Genomic DNA, 25,678 nt, shown 5'->3' on the forward strand with positions numbered 1-25,678 from the left:
TTTGCCCCGTGCAGAGGATCTCTTTTCTCGGTATGGATATCGACTCGGTCGCCATGTCCGCGCAGCTTACGAGCGAGCGCGCGCAGTCACTGCCGACCGAGTCCCGAGGTGGGCATGGCAACACGGCACCCTCCGAGTAACAGTTACTCCGACCTGCCGTCAGACCTTCACCCCGTGGTCGAACCTCAGTTTTCTACGGGCCGGAGTGCCCCTGGAACGAGCTTTGCGGCATGTTGTTGTAACGACAGATGCCACCTCCACGGGCTGGGGTGCCATATGCAATGGACGTGGACAGGACCCCGTCGCCTCTGGCATGTCTATTGCCTCGAGTTGCTGGCCATACGTCTTGCTTTGCGCCGCTTCCGGGCCGTGCTCAAGAACCAACACGTACTAGTCCGCTCAGACAATACCGCCACTGTAGCGTACATCAACCATCAAGGTGGTCTACGCCACCGCCGTATGTCGCAACTCGCTCGCCACCTCCTCATATGGAGTCAGAAGCATCTGAGGTCGCTTCATGCCATTTATATCCCCGGAGCCCTGAACTGTGCAGCCGACGAGCTCTCACGGCTTCAGCCACTCCCTGGAGAATGGCGACTCCATCCCCAGTCGGTCCAGCTGATTTGGGACCAGTTCGGGGACGCACAGATAGATCTGTTCGTCCCTGAGGAAGAACCTTCTTCCTCAGGGACGGGGCACCCTATGGCACCCTTGTCCCGATCTCTGGAACCTCCACGTGCGGCTCCTTGATGGGACGAGGCAGGTTTGAGTACCCTACCACAAGTGGTGGTGGCTACCATCACTTCCGCTAGGGCGTCGTCCACGTGACACGTCTATGCGTCGAAGTGGAACCTCTTCGTCAGCTGGTGCTCTTCTCACCGAGAAGACCCCCGTAGATGCTCGATCAGCGTTGTGCTTTCCTTCACCCTGAAGGTCTACGTTGCCGCTATTGCCGCACACCATGACCTCATCGAAGGTAAGTCGGTGGGGAAGCACGACCCGGTTATCAGGTTCCTGAGAGGAGCGAGGAGACTAAATCCGCCTCGCCCTCCTCTCGTTTCCTCTTGGGACCTCTCAGTGGTTCTAACTGCCCTGAAGAGTGCTCCATTTGAGCCCCTGCAATCAGTATAGCTTGAATTCCTGTCTATGAAGACAGCGCTCCTGGTTGCACTGGCCTCCATCAAGAGGGTAGGGGACCTGCACGCATTCTCCGTTGACGAAGCGTGCCTGGAGTTCGGGCCGGCTTACTCTCACGTGATCCTGAGACCCCGGCCTGGATACGTGCCCAAGCCGCCCATGAGCAGACTGACGTTGATTCTGTCCCGACGGCCCGCCTACCACTCCCTTCCGGGACCAGGTGGTGAACCTGCAAGCGCTGCCCCTGGAGGAGGCAGACCCAGCCTTGCACTGCTCTGTCCAGTACGCGCTCTCCGCGCCTATGTAGACAGGACGCAGTGTTTCAGGACCTCAGACCAGCTCTTTGTGTGTTATGGTGGGAAGCTGAAGGGAAAGGCTCTTTCCAAGCAAAGGTTGTCTCACTGGATAGTGGACGCCATTGCCTTGGCATACCAGCAGCAAGGTCGACCGTGCCCCCTTGGTGTGACTGCCCACTCCACCCGGAGTGTGGCGTCCTCTTGGGCTCTAGCGCATGGCGCCTCGCTAACAGACATCTGAAGAGCTGCAGGCTGGGCGACACCTAACACATTCACCAGATTCTACAATCTCCGAGTGGAGCCAGTGTCCTCTCATGTACTCGCTTCAACCAGCTAGTACTGGATCCGCTCAGGTGTCTTCGCTTGGTCGCCATTCCACTCCACGGACTGGATACGTGCGATACTTCCTCAGGTGAGCTTCTCCGAAAGCCCTGAGTTCCTCCAGCACTGTTGATGTCAAAAGCCAGAGTAATGCCACCGGCAGCTTTCGCGTTGGCTAGGTGCCGCCATGTGCATGGTTCCCCCTCTGGGCGACCCCCACATGTGTATTTCCACTGTAAGCCTCTCTGAGCATGTGTCTTTCGCTTGGCAAGCCACCTTGCCACCCCTGGGGTTGAAACATTCCACCCTGTGCCCCCCCCCCCCCCACACACACACACACACACACACACTTTGGGATGGCACTGACTTGCATATTACCTTGGTATTCCTGTGTTAAGTAGGACTCCTTGGCACTGGAAGACAGCACAGAAGGTGGCGTGATTAGACTGGAACCCCATTCGTCATCACGACGGAACTCGTAGTGACTACGAAAGGGAACGTCTCGGTTACGTATGTAACCCTCGTTCCCTGAGCAGGGAACGGAGAGGGTTACATACGTAACCGAGACGTTTCTCAGGCACACACTCAACACTCTTTTTTTGCATAACAGATGTCTACAGATCATAAGCTGCAGTCCATCTCTTATTCATTAGATGATGCATTCTTAATGTATGGGGGGAGTTTGAGTTGTTTAATGTCTTTGAAAGAAGATACATAGGCAGAGAACAAAATTAATCGGCAGGGACTTCTCTGTGCACAGAATCCTCATCAGAAGATATGAATTGAGTATGAAACATTACATGTTCACTTATTAAAAGGGCAGTAGTGGTCGACCGATATATCGCCAAGGCCAATATATCGGCTGATATTTGACATTTGCTTATTATCACATCGACTGATACGTTTTTCTGTTTGGCCAATGTGTCGGAAGTGGAACTTTTATCTGGACCTGCGCCTGAGCACACTGTACTCCTATTCTCATTCTTTAGATTAGGCCTACATTCTCTGTTTAACAGTTTTGTCTTATACGTTATTATATTACCCGTTACTATACGTATTATATGTTATTACTGTATGATATAAGTATTGTATTGTTTTTCCTTTTACATTATTAGTAATGTTGACTAATAATAATTTAGATAAATAAGATAATTTCAGATAAGGTTGTTTTCCTCTCAACACACACTGGTCTTGGTCTTGACTTGGTGACTACAACCCTAATTATAAACAATTGAAAGGCAAACACTATAATACTTTCTCATCTACTGTCAGCATTCAGCAAATACACATTTATATAATTTAAACAAGTGCTTGAATATCTAATAAACTTTTAATTTTAAAAACATTGCAGACTTAGTCGAATCCAGCTGTCAGATCGTCTGAGGTGTGCATTTGTAAATGTGTACTCTGTGCGTGATTGTCGGTCCGTGCGAATCGGATGCGGACAGGAGAGTTTAGCTGTCACTTGAGACACATGATCGACAAACTTTAAATCCCTGATTTCAAACTGTTCTGCTATCTATCTTTCTATCCAGTTGGCCACTATATCGTATTCATGCCATGTTCACTGTGTGCTGTATGTCAAATTAAGTGTTCCCTTGTCTTCCTTTGAATATATGATGTGAAATCCTTTAAATATGATTTCCAGTGTGCACAAACTTATTTTATTTCAGTTTTTTTTACAGATTTAATTTTTTATTCATTTTCAAATTATTTATTTCCAATTTAGTAAATATTAAGTAAAATAAATATAAATTTAGTTTGAGCAAGTGTTATGCGTGTGATTTATATCGGACATCTGCTCTATCTGCTATATCAGCATTCGCCATCAAATAAATCGATATCAACCGATCACTAAAGGGCAGTGCTTAAGATAGAAGAGAATTACAATTTCTAGAATCCTCATTCTAAATTTTTTATTACGTCTGTTCTAAAAGAGAATTTTTTTCCCATTTGTCAGAAAGTGTCACTATAGATAAAAATGCTAGTATTTTCAAATTTCCATTCAATGTTGGCTAAAATCTAATCATTGAAATGCATTTGGAAGTGTTTTTAATTAAAATCTTCATCTTACAGTAACAGTCTCACCCCATGTAACATGACGTGAGCGTGAAGATGGATTGTCACCGATGGCCATCTGATTTCATATGACATGATTTTGTCTCAATGAGGCTAAAGCAATAAAAAAGTCTGATTTCATGTGGTCTTAGAAATCTATCAATAAGAGTAATACAATCGACTCTCTATATGTTCAGTGTTCAAAAACAATACTTATAATATATGCGTGATTAATAAAAAAATAAAAATGACCACGAACCATGCGCTTTAACTTTAATTCAGCGCGTGCAAGCACAGCAAAAAGGAAGCAGCATTTGCTAAAGCGAATTTCGAAAAAACACCAAATGTCTTTTTCTCCCCCTACAGGCTGCTTCGAATGTTGCATCAAGTGTCTGGGCGGTGTCCCCTATGCCTCTTTGGTGGCCACCATCTTGTGCTTTTCGGGTGTGGCTCTGTTCTGCGGCTGTGGGCATGTGGCACTTACGGGCACTGTGACCATGGTAGAAAACCACTTTTCTCGCATCACCTCTGACCATGCTACCCTCATTGATGTGTAAGTGTGCTCGTATAAATGGCCATGATAATTCAAATACCACATATACAGTAACTCCCCAATGATAGCTGTGTCCATAAATTTAGATTGCTACTGTGACGTTATAATTATTACATTAGGGTATAAAGAGATGAAAGAAAGCAAATCTTGATCTTGTTTATCTGGTAACACTTTACAATGAGGTTCCATTTGTTATATTAGTTAACATAAACTAACAGTAGTTAATAGCCTACACCTTGTGTCAAAATGATTTATGACCCTATGATTGACAGGTGGGCGTGGCTTTCCTTTGATCTCCCCCGCCCATTCCGGTTCCTCCCCTTCCTGTCCCGCCCCTTGTCCCGCCCCTTCCGGTTCCTCCCCTTCCTGTTACCTTTGACCCAGTTCCGCCCCTTCCTGTTACCTTTGACCTAGTTCCGCCCCTTCCGGTTACACATTCTGTCAAAATGATGGATGGTTAGCTTTGACCTAGTTCCGCCCCTTGCGGTTACACTTTCTGTCAAAATGTTGGATGTGTGACAGTTAGTTTGATTGTTTGATCAAGAAAAGGGAGGTATTGGCCTTTGATGTTAACATAAGCTTTGATGTTACAGTTACAAAGTGATGTGACAGTTAGTTTGAGATGTGATTGTTTGAAGTTGGTGTTTTGGTCACCGCATCCCTGAGCTTTATCAAGGGGAGCTGTGAAAGTGATAAGAAAAAAATGTACAACTATTCACTGGACCAAGCATTATGTTCATTTAAATAAAATGGTGAAAGTTTATCTGTTCTGTAAAAAAGAATATAAAATAAAATCTCACACAAAAAGTTGAAATAAATGTACAACTATTCACTGAACCAAGCATTTCAGTTTAAATAAAATGGAGCCACAAAAATAAAAAATGTACAACTATTCACTGAACCAAGCATTTCAGTTTAAATAAAATGGTGAAAGTTTATCTGTTCTTTAAAAGAATATAAAATAAAACCTCACACAAAAAGTTTAAATAAAATGGAGTCACAAAAATATTCCAAACAGTTAAAAATGTATTAGAGAGTTGAAGAAAAAAACATACAGCTTATGTAAAACCTCACACAAAAAGTTTAAATAAAATGGAGTCACAAAAATATTCCAAACAGTTAAAAATGTATTAGAGAGTTGAAGAAAAAACATACAGCTTATGTAAAACCTCACACAAAAAGTTTAAATAAAATGGAGCCACAAAAGTATTGCAAACAATCCAATGTATGAATGATCTGACTCTGTCTCAAAAACATAGGGAGCACGCGCGTCTATGTGTGTGTGTGTGTGTGTGTGTGTCAAAGCAGGAATTTTCCCCCCTCCGCATTGCTGAGGACCTTGAAAGTTTATCTCACACAGAAGTTGAAAAAGCATTATGTTCATTTAAATGAAATGATTATAAAATTTACATTTAGTCATTCACAAATATTTGACACTGACTCAAGTTGAAAAACCATGCTGTTCAATTAAAAGTATATAAATTAAAAACAAAAATAAAATCATCTTACTGTTTCACCATGGTTGAAAAAAACCCACAAGTGTTTCCCCTGAAGTCTTTTCTCTCTGTCACACCAGTGTGTGGCTGGCCTGGTATCTGTTTTTGTGACACGTTCCTGAGCCCATTGAAAAGCATTGTGTTCCTTTAGAAGTGTATCAATTAAAATATATCATATATAAAATAAATAGTTTACTAATTGTTGTTCATTTAAAATCTTACTAAATTACTGAAGTTGAAAATCATGCCGTTCATTAAAAAATCTTACTAAATTAATGAAGTTGAAAAGCATTCTGTTCATTTAAAATAAATATTTTACAAATTTACTGTAGCAATTATGTTAGATTTAGATAAAAATAAAATCATCTTACATTTTCACCAGGGTTGAAGTAGCTCCTATCACATAGATGTCCATATTGACCATTTAAAGTTGAAAAGAACCCCAGAGTATTTCTCTCTTTCTCTCTCTCTCACACCAGCGTTTGACAGTCAGAGGGCTGTGTTCAGTGATCAGAATGAGACTGTGAATGTTTGCTAAATTTATTTCATAGTGTATAAGCATTAAAAGTTTGAAATAGTTTCAAACTTATTCAATGAATTCATAAAAAACAATTATGCTATATCGATGGTCTCTGGGGAAAACTTGACTATATTTTTTTATTTATCAGGGTGCATGTAAAGAACTTTGAAATTTGCGGCTCTCACAAGTTATCTCACACATTGTGTGAAATGTTTAATAATTCCTCAAGTAGTATCTGTGAGAAAATCCCCACATAGGCCTATCTGTAGTGAGAGAGCAACAATGAAGACTTTTAGAATCTGTGATGCCTCAGGCCGAGTCCCATTGATAGCCTGCTTATAAGCTCCTTCCGATCACCAGCACATCTTCAGAGAAATACGTTACTTTACAATAATGTTAGCTTCAGGATATAGGGTGACAGAGCAGATGAGCCTCTGTGCATCACGTAATGTTAGTCTGCTAACGCCTTTCCAGAGCCAAAGTTTTGTTCGTACTAAATTTATTTCAAAGCATAATCGTAAAAGTTTAAATATGATCTTTTAAAAATGAAAAGATTGTTTAAATGAAATCTTTACATCTTTACAATCTTTTTTTTTAACGGTGACCCAAAGTATAATTGTTATTAATATAACCATCATGATTTTTGTACTGTAACAGCATATTCTACCCCGTACACCTAAACACGGCCATCACAGAAAACTGCATTTTTACATTGTTTTTTACATACTGTTTTGCACTCTCACACACTAAGTTGGTTCCATAAACTCAAATAAAGTATATAACTCAATGTATAATGACAAAATGTATTCAAACAATTTAACCTTAGTTTTAGCTAAATAATATATATAAAAATTATATATATATATACAAATATACAATATAAAAACTCCTTACATTTTCATAGAACTGAAGAAGTAGTAGAAACTAACAATAAAAAAACAAATAGTTTAAGATGTCATAAACAAAAACCCTCCCAGATCCTTCAGGGATAAACTACAGGGTGAGATGAAGCTTCACACCCTCACAGAGACGAGAGGAGTGACAGGCCAGATGAGCCTCTGGGGTCACAATGCCCCAGCATATGCAAAGTTAGTCTGCTTTCCACTGTTTTATTCATATTAAACTTGTTTAATTAAAAGCATAATCTTAAAATTTTAAATGAGATCTTTTCAAATTAAAAGACCGTTTAAATCAAATCTGTAAAGTTTTATTAAAATCGTATCTTCTATTTATCTTCTACTTCTGTATGATATAAATGAATTTCATAAATTTAACCTAAGGTATTATTTTTTTACTAAACATCGTTTGTTCAAAAAATAAAATACATTTTTTTATAAATCAAGAATTGTGCTTTGGCGTCTTAGATCTTATTTCAAACAGTATTTTTGTCCATGCGACATGAAACATGTTGTCACAATGTTTTTGTTGTTTTAAAAGAAATCCCAGGACTCTACATTGCTCTTATTTAGATTAAATTGTATCATTTAGAAAATCACCACACATGTTCAGAGACGCGATGTGCCTCTGTGGTCCATGAGTAATAAGTAAAGTTTGTCTTGAGCGAATATATAATTTTACTCGTCTTAATTCAAAGCATGATCTTACTTTTTCTACGGTAGCTATGATCTATTGTACGTATAAGATCATTTTTACTTTTCTTGTATCTCCCAAACTATCCTTATTCATTGTGGAAACACACAGGGTGAACCCCTTTACTGAGAGTATACTATCGGTTATCTACTCAAAATATATGTAGAATTTTAAAATGTTAGCCTTTGTTGATGCGACAGGCCACATGAACAGACTTTGGAGAGAGCTGATGATACTATAGCGGGAAGCATGCCCCTTTGACCTCCTCCATTTTTGTAGGCTTTTTGTTAAATACCCTATAGCTTAGTCCTTAATGGTACGCTGTGTAGAAATTTCCCCATCTAGCGGTGATATTGTATTTTGCATTCAAACGCATAGTGCTCTCTAGCGCTTCGCTTTTTCAAATGCGTATTGCAACTACGGTAACCGCTATGTGCCAAGAAGCTACGCCCTGTCGTCCAATTGCACTTCATCGAGTTTAACTATACACGTTTTACCGTTATGTTGCCTATATAATGAATTACACAACCACGGAATGAAAAAGCTTGTAATTTAGACCATAACACTGACTTAACTGTCGAGGAGAAAGCAGGACTTCGGTGTCCCTTTCAAAGTCTTTTCTCCTTCATTAGCTCTATCCACCTGGGAAAAGCCACCCCCATATTTACCCTCGTTTTAAATTTGCCGGTCGCGTTTCCTTTTAGATTAAATTTTTAAGCTTTATCATGGCTACGAGGATTGCATTATGAAGTGCCGTGCAATCTTTCAAGCGCCTCTCACTGACCGCTTCAGTGGTTTCAGTCAGCCGGCTCTGAACGAAAAGGTTGGCTAGTTGAGCTAGGCTAGTGCTTTTTGTCCCTCTCTGCTATTATAGTTTTTCAAGATGGCGGAACGACATGGAGGCCTCCATGGACTTACCCGTACCATGTAAATAAAGATAAGAAATTCTTTGCTTACGAGGATAAGTCAGTTCGTTGGCAAAGGTAATTTTACACCAACGAGAAAATATTTATGAATAAAGACATTGATTTTAGCTAATACAATACTTTATAAAAAAACTACCATAAGTTTAATTTCAGATGTGTAAATTACGAAACTCAATTTTTTAACCGAGTGAATCTACGCATGAGAGATCTTCATAAGTCATAACTTCAAACCAAAAGATTAAAAACCAAAGATTAAGCTAAATGACACTAGGTTCCAGCGTACCTAAAAAGTTAAAAAGTTAAAATCATGCATACGTGTTGTGTTCTGACACAAGGCCATTAGCTGATTCTTTTTGTTTAATAAATTTACTTTACTGATTTCTACAAATATCAGCCAGATAATATGTACTTAATACACGATGAAAACAAGATAATCATGCTACCAATTACGTCTGACACAATGTTTTTAAGAAAAGTAGAGTTTTAAAATGCAACTAAACCAGATGATTTTTCTTTTGACAAACCTACAGAAATGCATGTCGATTACTAAGTTTCAGGCATAGTGCAAACATGCAATGTTCGAGAAAGTGTAATCTTTGCGAGGTCTCACCCACAAACGCAAAACTTTGTGTTGGGAAAATATTATGGAAGTAATTTTCAAACCGTAATTATATTACATTTATATTTTATTACTATTATGGTTTCATGTTGATTTAAAGTATTTGTTATTAATTAATACCTTTATTTTTATCTAACAATTCAATATCCAGCTCAAAATTTTGTTCAAAAATTGATCTCTGATCCCAAATAATTAGATAATGTAATGCTCACAAGCCACAGATATTCTCCTGCATAGTATGTGTGTAAATAGTAGTGCTTAAATCTTTGGCTGTATTTTGTCACCCTCATGCTGATCCATGCTTAGCTTTTTACTAAAAGAAAATATTATGGAAGTCATTATCAAACTTGAATTAAACCATATTTTATTTATTAATATTAGGCTTTCGTGCTGATTTAAAGTTTTTTATTTGTTATTAACTAATACCTTTTTTTTTTTTTACATCCACCACAAATTTTTTTTCAAAAATTGTTCTCTGACCCCAAATAAACAGATAATGGAATCTTCACAAGCTACAGTTAGATATTATTCTGCTTAGTATGTGTGTAAATAGTTGTGCTTAAATGTTTCGATGTATTTTTACACGCCAACATATTCTGTCACACCGTAGTGATGTAAAGTTCCACACTCTTGTAAAGACTATGGTCTAACTTTAAAACATAATCTTTATACATGAATTCAAAAGACCAAATCACTAAGAAAAGTACCGTTTAAAATAATAAATACACAAAAGTTCACAAATGATGGTTTTATTACTATTACTATTCAGATAGCAGACGACACTGGTTCACATTTTGAATGTGTGTCTGTTTTAGGTGAAGACTTTTCTTTGAGAGCCGTCGACATTCATTGTTTATAGGAATAAATGACCATTGATAATTTAAGTGTTTGTACTCTGAAGTATTTCTGTTTGAGAATGTTTGACTAAATTGCAACTTTCCCTCTATCTACGATGTGGAAACACACAAAGTATTAACGCAAAAAGTATGTGCATGCTGTTTTACACGTTACAACAGAATCACATATGACTATTGCACTGAGAGAGGCGTATTCATTAAGACTGTTAAACAAATCGGTTTAAACCTGCAGATAACATTGCACAAAGTAAATTCTAGTGATCAACTTTCTAAAAAGTAAATACAACATGAGCCATACAGAGAAGCCACTTGTGATCAGTTTTGTATGTTTGTAATTGACATCATGTTTCTTTTTGTACAGTTTGCAAAAACTATAGTCTCCGAGCGTGGTCAAACATATAGGAATTCATGAAAAACATGAACAGATATTTCTACATGAGATATTTATTTTAGAACATCTTTCAGCTATGTCTACGAAACATCGACACGAAAGATGAGTATTGCTGTTTTTCTGTTACCTATAAAACTATTATACTTCAAACTCGTCTAGCTATTGCCCATTTCACAGCACAGTCGGTTATTTTTTCTACGTGGCTAAACAACGGTTAAGCTAATGAATTACCGTTGAAAGGCGGGATGATTCATTTTTTATTCCGTCTACACCGATACTTTGACACAAGAGTTTTAGTCAGGGGGTCTTTTAGGCCTGATCCAGAAAACAGACATTGTGTTTTATGTCTTAATAATCGTTCTTCTTTTTATGAAAAGTAAGCAGTTTTTGGCCTCATCATCAAAAATGTTTAAACATATTGTAAATATCAATTGTTATATAAATTATATGTGAAACACGCTCAGTCGCATTAGAGTCGGATTCTTGTTTATATTGAAGTTTGTTATTGAACCGCTAGTGTTCTTAAATTCTTTACCACGGTTTCATTTTTAACAACACAATCGTAACACTTTTCGTATTTTGTACGATGTTTTCTTTACACTCTCACCCCATGGATATCGGTTTCCTACAGTTAGCTGTAATGTTGGTGAATGTTGGTCTAGGCCTTCTCTTTTTCATATACGACAGTATTTGCATGAATTGGCTTGATTTAATAAAATGATGGTTTAAACCACATTATATTATTATACCATTTTTAAATTGCGCTTAAATGTATATTTTATATTTTAACCCTTTATGCAAATATAGAATAGGCCTACCGCACAAGGATCTCTGAAATATTTTTTTCGTGTAAAACATCTATGTAGATCTATGTTTTTAAAAATACAAAGACATCTTTCTACCAGCGACCCTCAAAATCTGGGCATACAACAAAACACAGTGCATCCGTGTAGCTACGATGATTGATCAGAAACCTCTTATCACTTAGTCGAACTCCATTTTAAAAGACGCAGTCTTAAAGGATAATGGAGTTCGACTAAGTGATAAGAGGTTTCGGATCGGTTGTCTTCAGGAATTCTATTAATTACACCAATATATATATTTTTTAAACATATGGCTGAGTGAATGTTCGCAACAAGTTCCGTAAAAAGCGTTTAGAAAGTAAGGCTTTAAGTTAACTTTTACCAAATATTAAGACGTTAAAGTTCAGTTATAGACCTTTAGCGCATTGAGTTGAAATTAAAACGCGATATCAATATCGCATCATTACCGAATTGAGGGTTGTTTAATAGTTATCAAGCACCAGCTGATTAAAGTGTTTCTTCAAACAAAGCGACAAAAGTAATTTTCTGATCAATCATCGTAGCTACACGGATGCACTGTGTTTTGTTGTATGCCCAGATTTTGAGGGTCGCTGGTAGAAAGATGTCTTTGTATTTTTAAAAACATAGATCTACATAGATGTTTTACACGAAAAAAATATTTCAGAGATCCTTGTGCGGTAGGCCTATTCTATATTTGCATAAAGGGTTAAAATATAAAATATACATTTAAGCGCAATTTAAAAATGGTATAATAATATAATGTGGTTTAAACCATCATTTTATTAAATCAAGCCAATTCATGCAAATACTGTCGTATATGAAAAAGAGAAGGCCTAGAGTTCACCAACATTACAGCTAACTGTAGGAAACCGATATCCATGGGGTGAGAGTGTAAAGAAAACATCGTACAAAATACGAAAAGTGTTACGATTGTGTTGTTAAAAATGAAACCGTGGTAAAGAATTTAAGAACACTAGCGGTTCAATAACAAACTTCAATATAAACAAGAATCCGACACTAATGCGACTGAGCGTGTTTCACATATAATTTATATAACAATTGATATTTACAATATGTTTAAACATTTTTGATGATGAGGCCAAAAACTGCTTACTTTTCATAAAAAGAAGAACGATTATTAAGACATAAAACACAATGTCTGTTTTCTGGATCAGGCCTAAAAGACCCCCTGACTAAAACTCTTGTGTCAAAGTATCGGTGTAGACGGAATAAAAAATGAATCATCCCGCCTTTCAACGGTAATTCATTAGCTTAACCGTTGTTTAGCCACGTAGAAAAAATAACCGACTGTGCTGTGAAATGGGCAATAGCTAGACGAGTTTGAAGTATAATAGTTTTATAGGTAACAGAAAAACAGCAATACTCATCTTTCGTGTCGATGTTTCGTAGACATAGCTGAAAGATGTTCTAAAATAAATATCTCATGTAGAAATATCTGTTCATGTTTTTCATGAATTCCTATATGTTTGACCACGCTCGGAGACTATAGTTTTTGCAAACTGTACAAAAAGAAACATGATGTCAATTACAAACATACAAAACTGATCACAAGTGGCTTCTCTGTATGGCTCATGTTGTATTTACTTTTTAGAAAGTTGATCACTAGAATTTACTTTGTGCAATGTTATCTGCAGGTTTAAACCGATTTGTTTAACAGTCTTAATGAATACGCCTCTCTCAGTGCAATAGTCATATGTGATTCTGTTGTAACGTGTAAAACAGCATGCACATACTTTTTGCGTTAATACTTTGTGTGTTTCCACATCGTAGATAGAGGGAAAGTTGCAATTTAGTCAAACATTCTCAAACAGAAATACTTCAGAGTACAAACACTTAAATTATCAATGGTCATTTATTCCTATAAACAATGAATGTCGACGGCTCTCAAAGAAAAGTCTTCACCTAAAACAGACACACATTCAAAATGTGAACCAGTGTCGTCTGCTATCTGAATAGTAATAGTAATAAAACCATCATTTGTGAACTTTTGTGTATTTATTATTTTAAACGGTACTTTTCTTAGTGATTTGGTCTTTTGAATTCATGTATAAAGATTATGTTTTAAAGTTAGACCATAGTCTTTACAAGAGTGTGGAACTTTACATCACTACGGTGTGACAGAATATGTTGGCGTGTAAAAATACATCGAAACATTTAAGCACAACTATTTACACACATACTAAGCAGAATAATATCTAACTGTAGCTTGTGAAGATTCCATTATCTGTTTATTTGGGGTCAGAGAACAATTTTTGAAAAAAAATTTGTGGTGGATGTAAAAAAAAAAAAAAAGGTATTAGTTAATAACAAATAAAAAACTTTAAATCAGCACGAAAGCCTAATATTAATAAATAAAATATGGTTTAATTCAAGTTTGATAATGACTTCCATAATATTTTCTTTTAGTAAAAAGCTATGCATGGATCAGCATGAGGGTGACAAAATACAGCCAAAGATTTAAGCACTACTATTTACACACATACTATGCAGGAGAATATCTGTGGCTTGTGAGCATTACATTATCTAATTATTTGGGATCAGAGATCAATTTTTGAACAAAATTTTGAGCTGGATATTGAATTGTTAGATAAAAATAAAGGTATTAATTAATAACAAATACTTTAAATCAACATGAAACCATAATAGTAATAAAATATAAATGTAATATAATTACGGCTTGAAAATTACTTCCATAATATTTTCCCAACACAAAGTTTTGCGTTTGTGGGTGAGACCTCGCAAAGATTACACTTTCTCGAACATTGCATGTTTGCACTATGCCTGAAACTTAGTAATCGACATGCATTTCTGTAGGTTTGTCAAAAGAAAAATCATCTGGTTTAGTTGCATTTTAAAACTCTACTTTTCTTAAAAACATTGTGTCAGACGTAATTGGTAGCATGATTATCTTGTTTTCATCGTGTATTAAGTACATATTATCAGGCTGAAAAGAAAAATCATCTGGTTTAGTTGCATTTTAAAACTCTACTTTTCTTAAAAACATTGTGTCAGACGTAATTGGTAGCATGATTATCTTGTTTTCATCGTGTATTAAGTACATATTATCAGGCTGATATTTGTAGAAATCAGTAAAGTAAATTTATTAAACAAAAAGAATCAGCTAATGGCCTTGTGTCAGAACACAACACGTATGCATGATTTTAACTTTTTAACTTTTTAGGTACGCTGGAACCTAGTGTCATTTAGCTTAATCTTTGGTTTTTAATCTTTTGGTTTGAAGTTATGACTTATGAAGATCTCTCATGCGTAGATTCACTCGGTTAAAAAATTGAGTTTCGTAATTTACACATCTGAAATTAAACTTATGGTAGTTTTTTTATAAAGTATTGTATTAGCTAAAATCAATGTCTTTATTCATAAATATTTTCTCGTTGGTGTAAAATTACCTTTGCCAACGAACTGACTTATCCTCGTAAGCAAAGAATTTCTTATCTTTATTTACATGGTACGGGTAAGTCCATGGAGGCCTCCATGTCGTTCCGCCATCTTGAAAAACTATAATAGCAGAGAGGGACAAAAAGCACTAGCCTAGCTCAACTAGCCAACCTTTTCGTTCAGAGCCGGCTGACTGAAACCACTGAAGCGGTCAGTGAGAGGCGCTTGAAAGATTGCACGGCACTTCATAATGCAATCCTCGTAGCCATGATAAAGCTTAAAAATTTAATCTAAAAGGAAACACGACCGGCAAATTTAAAACGAGGGTAAATATGGGGGTGGCTTTTCCCAGGTGGATAGAGCTAATGAAGGAGAAAAGACTTTGAAAGGGACACCGAAGTCCTGCTTTCTCCTCGACAGTTAAGTCAGTGTTATGGTCTAAATTACAAGCTTTTTCATTCCGTGGTTGTGTAATTCATTATATAGGCAACATAACGGTAAAACGTGTATAGTTAAACTCGATGAAGTGCAATTGGACGACAGGGCGTAGCTTCTTGGCACATAGCGGTTACCGTAGTTGCAATACGCATTTGAAAAAGCGAAGCGCTAGAGAGCACTATGCGTTTGAATGCAAAATACAATATCACCGCTAGATGGGGAAATTTCTACACAGCGTACCATTAAGGACTAAGCTATAGGGTATTTAACAAAAAGCCTACAAAAATGGAGGAGGTCAAAGGGGCATGCTTCCCGCTATAGTATCATCAGCTCTCTCCAAAGTCTGTTCATGTGGCCTGTCGCATCAACAAAGGCTAACATTTTAAAATTCTACATATATTTTGAGTAGATAACCGATAGTATACTCTCAGTAAAGGGGTTCACCCTGTGTGTTTCCACAATGAATAAGGATAGTTTGGGAGATACAAGAAAAGTAAAAATGATCTTATACGTACAATAGATCATAGCTACCGTAGAAAAAGTAAGATCATGCTTTGAATTAAGACGAGTAAAATTATATATTCGCTCAAGACAAACTTTACTTATTACTCATGGACCACAGAGGCACATCGCGTCTCTGAACATGTGTGGTGATTTTCTAAATGATACAATTTAATCTAAATAAGAGCAATGTAGAGTCCTGGGATTTCTTTTAAAACAACAAAAACATTGTGACAACATGTTTCATGTCGCATGGACAAAAATACTGTTTGAAATAAGATCTAAGACGCCAAAGCACAATTCTTGATTTATAAAAAAATGTATTTTATTTTTTGAACAAACGATGTTTAGTAAAAAAATAATACCTTAGGTTAAATTTATGAAATTCATTTATATCATACAGAAGTAGAAGATAAATAGAAGATACGATTTTAATAAAACTTTACAGATTTGATTTAAACGGTCTTTTAATTTGAAAAGATCTCATTTAAAATTTTAAGATTATGCTTTTAATTAAACAAGTTTAATATGAATAAAACAGTGGAAAGCAGACTAACTTTGCATATGCTGGGGCATTGTGACCCCAGAGGCTCATCTGGCCTGTCACTCCTCTCGTCTCTGTGAGGGTGTGAAGCTTCATCTCACCCTGTAGTTTATCCCTGAAGGATCTGGGAGGGTTTTTGTTTATGACATCTTAAACTATTTGTTTTTTTATTGTTAGTTTCTACTACTTCTTCAGTTCTATGAAAATGTAAGGAGTTTTTATATTTTATATTTGTATATATATATAATTTTTATATATATTATTTAGCTAAAACTAAGGTTAAATTGTTTGAATACATTTTGTCATTATACATTGAGTTGTATACTTTATTTGAGTTTATGGAACCAACTTAGTGTGTGAGAGTGCAAAACAGTATGTAAAAAACAATGTAAAAATGCAGTTTTCTGTGATGGTCGTGTTTAGGTGTACGAGGTAGAATACGCTGTTACAGTACAAAAATCATTATGGTTATATTAATAACAATTATACTTTGGGTCACCGTTAAAAAAAAAAGATTGTAAAGATGTAAAGATTTCATTTAAACAATCTTTTCATTTTTAAAAGATCATATTTAAACTTTTACGATTATGCTTTGAAATAAATTTAGTACGAACAAAACTTTGGCTCTGGAAAGGCGTTAGCAGACTAACATTACATGATGCACAGAGGCTCATCTGCTCTGTCACCCTATATCCTGAAGCTAACATTATTGTAAAGTAACGTATTTCTCTGAAGATGTGCTGGTGATCGGAAGGAGCTTATAAGCAGGCTATCAATGGGGCTCGGCCTGAGGCATCACAGATTCTAAAAGTCTTCATTGTTGCTCTCTCACTACAGATAGGCCTATGTGGGGATTTTCTCACAGATACTACTTGAGGAACATTTCACACAATGTGTGAGATAACTTGTGAGAGCCGCAAATTTCAAAGTTCTTTACATGCACCCTGATAAATAAAAAAATATAGTCAAGTTTTCCCCAGAGACCATCGATATAGCATAATTGTTTTTATGAATTCATTGAATAAGTTTGAAACTATTTCAAACTTTTAATGCTTATACACTATGAAATAAATTTAGCAAACATTCACAGTCTCATTCTGATCACTGAACACAGCCCTCTGACTGTCAAACGCTGGTGTGAGAGAGAGAGAAAGAGAGAAATACTCTGGGGTTCTTTTCAACTTTAAATGGTCAATATGGACATCTATGTGATAGGAGCTACTTCAACCCTGGTGAAAATGTAAGATGATTTTATTTTTATCTAAATCTAACATAATTGCTACAGTAAATTTGTAAAATATTTATTTTAAATGAACAGAATGCTTTTCAACTTCATTAATTTAGTAAGATTTTTTAATGAACGGCATGATTTTCAACTTCAGTAATTTAGTAAGATTTTAAATGAACAACAATTAGTAAACTATTTATTTTATATATGATATATTTTAATTTATACACTTCTAAAGGAACACAATGCTTTTCAATGGGCTCAGGAACGTGTCACAAAAACAGATACCAGGCCAGCCACACGCTGGTGTGACAGAGAGAAAAGACTTCAGGGGAAACACTTGTGGGTTTTTTTCAACCATGGTGAAACAGTAAGATGATTTTATTTTTGTTTAATTTATATACTTTTAATTGAACAGCATGGTTTTTCAACTTGAGTCAGTGTCAAATATTTGTGAATGACTAAATGTAAATTTTATAATCATTTCATTTAAATGAACATAATGCTTTTTCAACTTCTGTGTGAGATAAACGTTCAAGGTCCTCAGCAATGCGGAGGGGGGGGGGGAATTCCTGCTTTGACACACACACACACACACACACATAGACGCGCGTGCTCCCTATGTTTTTGAGACAGAGTCAGATCATTCATACATTGGATTGTTTGCAATACTTTTGTGGCTCCATTTTATTTAAACTTTTTGTGTGAGGTTTTACATAAGCTGTATGTTTTTTCTTCAACTCTCTAATACATTTTTAACTGTTTGGAATATTTTTGTGACTCCATTTTATTTAAACTTTTTGTGTGAGGTTTTACATAAGCTGTATGTTTTTTTTCTTCAACTCTCTAATACATTTTTAACTGTTTGGAATATTTTTGTGACTCCATTTTATTTAAACTTTTTGTGTGAGGTTTTATTTTATATTCTTTTAAAGAACAGATAAACTTTCACCATTTTATTTAAACTGAAATGCTTGGTTCAGTGAATAGTTGTACATTTTTTATTTTTGTGGCTCCATTTTATTTAAACTGAAATGCTTGGTTCAGTGAATAGTTGTACATTTATTTCAACTTTTTGTGTGAGATTTTATTTTATATTCTTTTTTACAGAACAGATAAACTTTCACCATTTTATTTAAATGAACATAATGCTTGGTCCAGTGAATAGTTGTACATTTTTTTCTTATCACTTTCACAGCTCCCCTTGATAAAGCTCAGGGATGCGGTGACCAAAACACCAACTTCAAACAATCACATCTCAAACTAACTGTCACATCACTTTGTAACTGTAACATCAAAGCTTATGTTAACATCAAAGGCCAATACCTCCCTTTTCTTGATCAAACAATCAAACTAACTGTCACACATCCATCATTTTGACAGAAAGTGTAACCGCAAGGGGCGGAACTAGGTCAAAGCTAACCATCCATCATTTTGACAGAATGTGTAACCGGAAGGGGCGGAACTAGGTCAAAGGTAACAGGAAGGGGCGGAACTGGGTCAAAGGTAACAGGAAGGGGAGGAACCGGAAGGGGCGGGACAAGGGGCGGGACAGGAAGGGGCGGAACCGGAAGGGGCGGGGGAGATCAAAGGAAAGCCACGCCCACCTGTCAATCATAGGGTCATAAATCATTTTGACACAAGGTGTAGGCTATTAACTACTACTAACAATTAAAAATACTTCTAAAGCATTTATTAATCATAGTTAATGTTCATTTCAACATTTACTTATACTGTCACGGTGTGGGTTTTGTCTTGTCTGTCACGTGATTCCCTGTTTATCATGTGATCCTGCCATGTGTCTTGTCATTTTGTTATTTGTTTGCTTATTGTCCACAGGTGTTCCTTGTCTTGTTGATTAGTCTCCCCAGGTGTCTCGGATTAACCACGCCCCCTTGTTATCTTGTTTAGCTTGTCTTCTTGTGTATTTATACCTCTGTGTTTCAGTTGTGGTTTGTCAGTTGTTGTTGTCTGATGTCCCTTGTTCATGTCCCTTGTTCATGTCCTGCGCTCCATGTTCTGTTGTTTACCCTGTATTACCTGTTTGTTTTATTAAAGTAGTGCTGCATTTGGATTCTCTCTCAGTTTCGTCCTTGCCGCAAAATTACATATACATTATTAGAATCGAAAGTTGTATCTGTTAATATTATTTGAGCTACCATGATCTTTCAATGAGCAATTGTTTTTCTAAACTTTTACTTGAACAAAGATTAAAAAATACTGTCAAAATGTATTGCTCATTGTTAGTTCATGTTAGATAGCCTGTCTGTCAGTGTTCCGGTAGCGGGACACTTTGTGTTCTTTTTATTGCCTTTTTTTCCCATGTCATGTATTTTAGTAATCATCATGAATTAGATATCATCTATAAGCTTAAATTTCATCCTGTAAAAACCGTTTTGAAATTGGACATTGCTTTACCATGGAAATGGTATTTTAAATCCTTTTAGTGGACAACATTTTTGTGATATCAACTTCAAATTTGGAATACAACTTTGGTTAGACATATGACTTTGAGTCCAAATTATTTTGTAAAATATATATTTGTATAAAATTAAAACTGTTTAGTTCAGTGCATTTGCTTTAAAGTATATTTTATTGCCTTTTTACACTTTTTGTTTTAACTTCTACAAGAATCTGTAGTTTCTTATTTAAAAAGAGACCAAATCTTAGATCTGTGCGTTAACTAGCACAACCTTATTATAAAGTGTTATAGTTTATCATTTTCTACCTGTTTGAATTCATGTCCATATGTAAGAACACAGTGACATGCTCAAGAGTGAGTATGTGGTGAGAAATGACCTCTAGAGTACCAGCAAATAACTGGGTGTACTTTCTGTACCATCATGTCATCTTGAGCTTTACTGGATGCAAATGGGCTTTGATTTCCTGTGTACATACACAGTGTCAGTGTACAGTATACACAGTACCTAAAATCTGCCAAGAGTTCATGTGCAGCCCCCACACAAAAATACAATTAATCATAGCCACAATTGTTTATAGAGCAGGAACTCTGGCAAATGTGATCTTAAATAAACCATGCCTTTATGTTTTGGTATCATTCTATCTAAACTGGTCTGTTTTCATGTATGTGAGTTAGAACTAAGGACTTGAAATTGAATTATCTCAGTTTCTCCATATGAATATTTGAAAATTTTGAGGGATTGTTGCCCACCTCTCACATTAACACATTCAATATAGATAAATGTTTCCTTTGTTATGAAGGGTTCAGATTTTGCAGTACATCATCTATGGAATCGCCTGCTTTTTCTTCCTGTATGGCATCATCCTGTTGGCTGAGGGCTTCTACACCACCAGTGCTGTCAAAGAGATGCACAGCGAGTTCAAGACGACTGTGTGTGGACGCTGCATCAGTGCCATGGTAATGCCAGCACGCACATACAAGCATGGACATAAAAAACAAGGCACAGTAGAAAAACATGCCTCTACCTACATTTCTGCAAAACTCCAAAGACGTACCCATACATACAATTGAGTTTCAATTTCCAGCGTTCCTTGGAGAATACTATGTTTTGACCTCCAAACACTTTTGCCATAGTGCATGATTTGTAAACTTTTACATTTTGATGTTTGCACAACATAACCAGCCCCACTTGATAGAGCATTAACCTTTTAGTGCCACTCACCAGACAATTAATTTCTCAACTACTGTGATATAGACCCGACCAATGAAATTCAAGGCTGCCAGATTCACATAATCAGTTTCAGATAAAACTGAATGCACTTTTAGCTTTTAATGCAATCATTAGACATTTCACTTTGTGAAATGTGTCATGAAACGTGCAAGAAGCAACTTGATAACATTATGCAGAAATGTCGCCACAGGCAAGGTCTCCCAATGAGCGTGGGTTGGCAAATATGCTATCCATAAACATATACGAGCTCGTTCAAATACATTTACCCCTCCATAAACATTAAACTCTTGAGGACAGATCTGGCACGATCAGTGCAGTGTACCCGAATTCCTATAATTGCTGCAGATGTAGGATTCATCTTTAAAGCCTTCAGGCCATGTATGGATGTGTCTTTGTATCTATGTGTACTCTTGTGATGTTTTGTTAAAGCTGGGAATCATGCGTGTATGTTCACATGAGTGATTGTGATAATCTAGTGGCTACAGATCCAAGGTGATTCAGCGGTAAATAGGTCATCATTCTGGGTCACATTCATGCTGTATACACTGTAGGAATTAAACAGGATCAAGACAATGAGATTATTCTAGTCATTATGATATTAGATATATGGATAGTGAGTGGATATTTAGCATGGAAGTCTAACTGCAACAACCTAAACAAGACTTCTCTTTTTTCTTTTTTGAAGTTTGTGTTCCTCACCTACATTCTGGGATTGGGATGGCTAGGCATCTTTGGCTTCTCTGCGGTGCCTGTTTTTCTCTTTTATAACATGTGGACCACATGTGGTGCCATGAAGTCCCCTATTGCCAACCTCACCTCTGTGGACAACATCTGTGTCGATGTGCGACAGTATGGTAAAAAAAAAAAACCTTAAGATTGAATCTCATGATAGTTGGTTATATTTATTTGCAAAATCAACATCAATTTACAATGTAAGAAGTAAGTGATTTTAATAGAATGTTAACTAGTGTACACTTCCTTTTATAAATACAATCAGCCATTTCCTTCCCTGGCATTTACTGAAAGCCCTACCAGTGGCAAACTATATAACCATTCATTCCATTTAATAATATTTAATTATTCAAGTGTATTGCTTTGGAATTCTTTATAACTTTTAGATGAATGTATGTAATACATCTAATCATTTTCAGGAATCATCCCATGGAACGCTAGCCCTGGTAAAGCCTGTGGGTCCACACTTAGCGACATCTGCAATACTAGTGAGGTAAAGATTTACCTCATTTGTCCCTGAAGTTCATCACATATGTACTGGAAGGAAGTTATTTACCCTGTGAAGCCTGACATGAAATAATAGTCAGAAAAGTTGTTTATATTTTTTTAACTGTTTACATAATAAAAAAAGGGGGAAAATGCAGTTGTTGTTATTTATAGGCTATGGCCAAAAAATAAGATGAAATTCTTATTGCCTGTAATGTAAATTAATGAGATTTTTATAAAAGTATAGCAGACTACTGACATAAAATGCCTGTAAATATCAGTTGCCACTATATCTCTTAGAGCTGCATGATTCACCATTAAAAAAATCATGATCTCATTCCTAAATGATTCGCCTGTCTCTATTAAAGGGTTAAGTTCACTTCAGTCTTTCTTTCTTCAGTCGAAAATAAATTAATGTTTTTGAGGAAAACATTCCAGGATTTTTATCCATTTTTCTTTTCAACCACACAGTATTTCTGTGTTATAAATATTCATATTATCACAAAAGTACTAGGATAAAAGATTATAGTTTGGATATAAACACTAATGTCTACGGAAGTGATAAAAATAGAACAAATCACCTTTTTGAAAGTAACTTGACGCTTCAGCAATTGTATAGATTACATTGTTCCAGGACAAAACAAATGTATTAGTCATTGAATCATTAATTCAAGAGATTTGTTCAAAAACTCTGAAAACGTACTCGGTTACCTAATGTAACCTCGGTTCTCTCTAGAAGAGGGAATGAGTATTGCGTAAGTTGCTTACGCTACGGGTAAAGTCATCTTTTCTCGAGATATGAAGCCAAAAATTATCCTTAATTTTTTATTTATTGTCAACGCAGTGCAGCAGCTAGCAGACCTAGAGCAGGCTATCTAGCGTGCTCATTGCTTCACGCACTCTACGCGTCACAGCACGCCAGAATGGGTGTGGCTTAGCGTATAAAGGTACGGCTCGGAGGCTGCTTTCCTGGTTTTCATCGACTGAAGCGAAAGTCGCTCGTGGCGCAAGCACGGCAGGTTACGCAATAGGTTACATTAGGTAACCGAGTACGTTCTCTTATGAGAGGTTCTCTCGTATTGCGTTAGTTGCTTACACTACGGGAACCCCTTGTCAACGCCGTGCGTGCCAAGCATCCACTGCATGAATCCCAGGGAATCCCGGGGAACATAATTAAGTGGGAATCAGGCGGCCAGCAACGCGGGCCAGCACATTTACATAAACACCCATAAGGAATACAGAGCGGACTGCCGGTTTATATAAAGCATATCAACCCATATAGTGCAGCTCAACCAGGAGAGCTAAAGTCACGTGAGAGTAGTCTGCGCACGAACAGATCTGGGCAGAACATACACCCCACTTATACTGACAGAATTCTAGCCTGTAAGGCGGGAACTTCCAGGTTATAAAACCTAACAAATGTGGACGGAGAGGCCCAGCCCGCCGCCTCACAAATGTCATGAATAGAAATCCCACTGGACCAGGCCCACGACGAGGCCACGCCTCTAGTGGAATGAGCCCTGACGCCCAAAGGGCATTGCAGACCTTCATACGCATAGGCAGTTGCTTTAGCGTCCACTATCCATCTGGACAGACTCTCTTTCGAGGCGGTGATACCCTTAGTGCGCCCACCAAATGAAACAAAGAGATGCTCCGAGCACCTGAAAGGGGCGGAGCACGTAATGTAAACCCTCAGCGCCCTGACAGGGCAGAAGAGATTAACATCGCTCTCACTATCGGATGCTGGCAGAGCCGATAGAAAAATGACCTGCGCTCTGAGGGGAGTGCCAATCACCTTAGGGACATAGCCATGTCTTAGCTTGAGGATGACTTAAGAGTCATTTGGTCCAAACTCAAGACATGCAGCGCTAATGGATAGCGCGTGTAAATCCCCCACACGTTTGAATGATGACAGAGCTGTCAGAAAAACGGTTTTGAGTGAGAGGTACTTTAGATCCACGGAATCTAGTGGGTCAAAGGGGTATGCTTTCAGGGCCTCTAGGACCAAAGAAAGATCCCACATAGGAACCGACGGGGGTCGCGGGGGATTCATCCTCCTGCCTCCTCTAAGGAAGTGGATGACAAGCTCGTTCCTTCCTATTGACTGGCCACGCGTCGACTCAGCGAACGCTGCAACGGCCGCCAAATATACTTTAAGCGTGGAGGGGGACCTGCCCTTATCCAACAGCTCTTGAAGGAAGCCAAGCAACCACGAGACCGTGGGTCAAGATTTCTGTCGGCACACCCTTTGGAGAACACAGACTGTTTGTGACGCGTAGAGCCGTCTCGTAGAGGGAGCTCTAGACTGCGTGATCGTGTTCATAACCCCTTCTGGCAGGACAACGGGTATCCGTTGATTAACCATACGTGCAGAGACCAGCGCTCTGGATGGGGATGCCAGATTGAGCCGCGGGCTTGAGAGAGGAGATCTCTCCTCACCGGAATCGGCCAAGGGGCTGTGCATGACAGCCGCGTCAGCTCCCGGTACCAGATTTGGTTCTCTCATTGCGGGGCTATAAGGAGCACCGAGTGGCGCGTTTCCCTGACTCTCTTGATTACCTGTGGCAATAGTGAGACCGGAGGGAAAGCATAAAGTTGGCGGCTGGGCCAGATTTGGGCCGGCGCGTCCTCGTTCTTTGAAAAGAACACTGGGCAGTAAACATTGTCTTTTGACGCAAAAAAGTTCGACTTCCGCTTTGCCGAAAAGGCGCCATGGCAACTGGACTGTCTGGGAGTGCAGGGACCATTCCCTTGGGGGAACGTTGTCCCTGGACAGTCTGTCTGAGCCGTCGTTCAGGTGGCCTGGCACATTCGCAGCTCTCAGCGAGCGCAGTAAGTGCTGAGACCATACGAGGAGGCGTTCTGTCAGATCGCTGAGATTCCTGGATCTGACACCGCCCTGACGGTTCACGTAGGACACCACAGACATGTTGTCCATGCGGACTAGAACGTGGTGGTCTCGTATGAACGGGAGGAAGCGCTTCAGCGCGTTCTCGACCGCAATCATCTCCAGACAGTTTATATGAAGGCGTTACTCTCGGTCTGACCACAGGCCAAAGACCGGTCTGCCCTCGAAGAGAGCGCTCCAACC

The 25,678-nt window shown here is 37.8% G+C and overlaps 1 protein-coding gene across 2 annotated transcripts in view; it reads left to right on the top strand.

Annotated features, from left to right (window-relative positions):
- Nucleotides 1–25,678, top strand: part of gpm6ba (glycoprotein M6Ba) — a 121,500-nt gene that overhangs the window by 79,264 nt on the left and 16,558 nt on the right. For both annotated transcript variants that reach the window (XM_077232268.1, XM_077232270.1), the window contains exons 2-5: nt 4,179–4,365; nt 20,939–21,095; nt 22,055–22,223; nt 22,521–22,594. In XM_077232268.1, coding sequence (XP_077088383.1) covers nt 4,179–4,365; nt 20,939–21,095; nt 22,055–22,223; nt 22,521–22,594 — 587 coding nt within the window. The remainder of the gene's footprint in view (nt 1–4,178; nt 4,366–20,938; nt 21,096–22,054; nt 22,224–22,520; nt 22,595–25,678) is intronic.

The sequence above is a fragment of the Siphateles boraxobius genome, unplaced genomic scaffold (genome assembly GCF_051911475.1).
Source record: "Siphateles boraxobius isolate OS27281-9 unplaced genomic scaffold, OSU_SipBor_1 17, whole genome shotgun sequence".
Taxonomy (NCBI): Eukaryota; Metazoa; Chordata; class Actinopteri; order Cypriniformes; family Leuciscidae; genus Siphateles; species Siphateles boraxobius.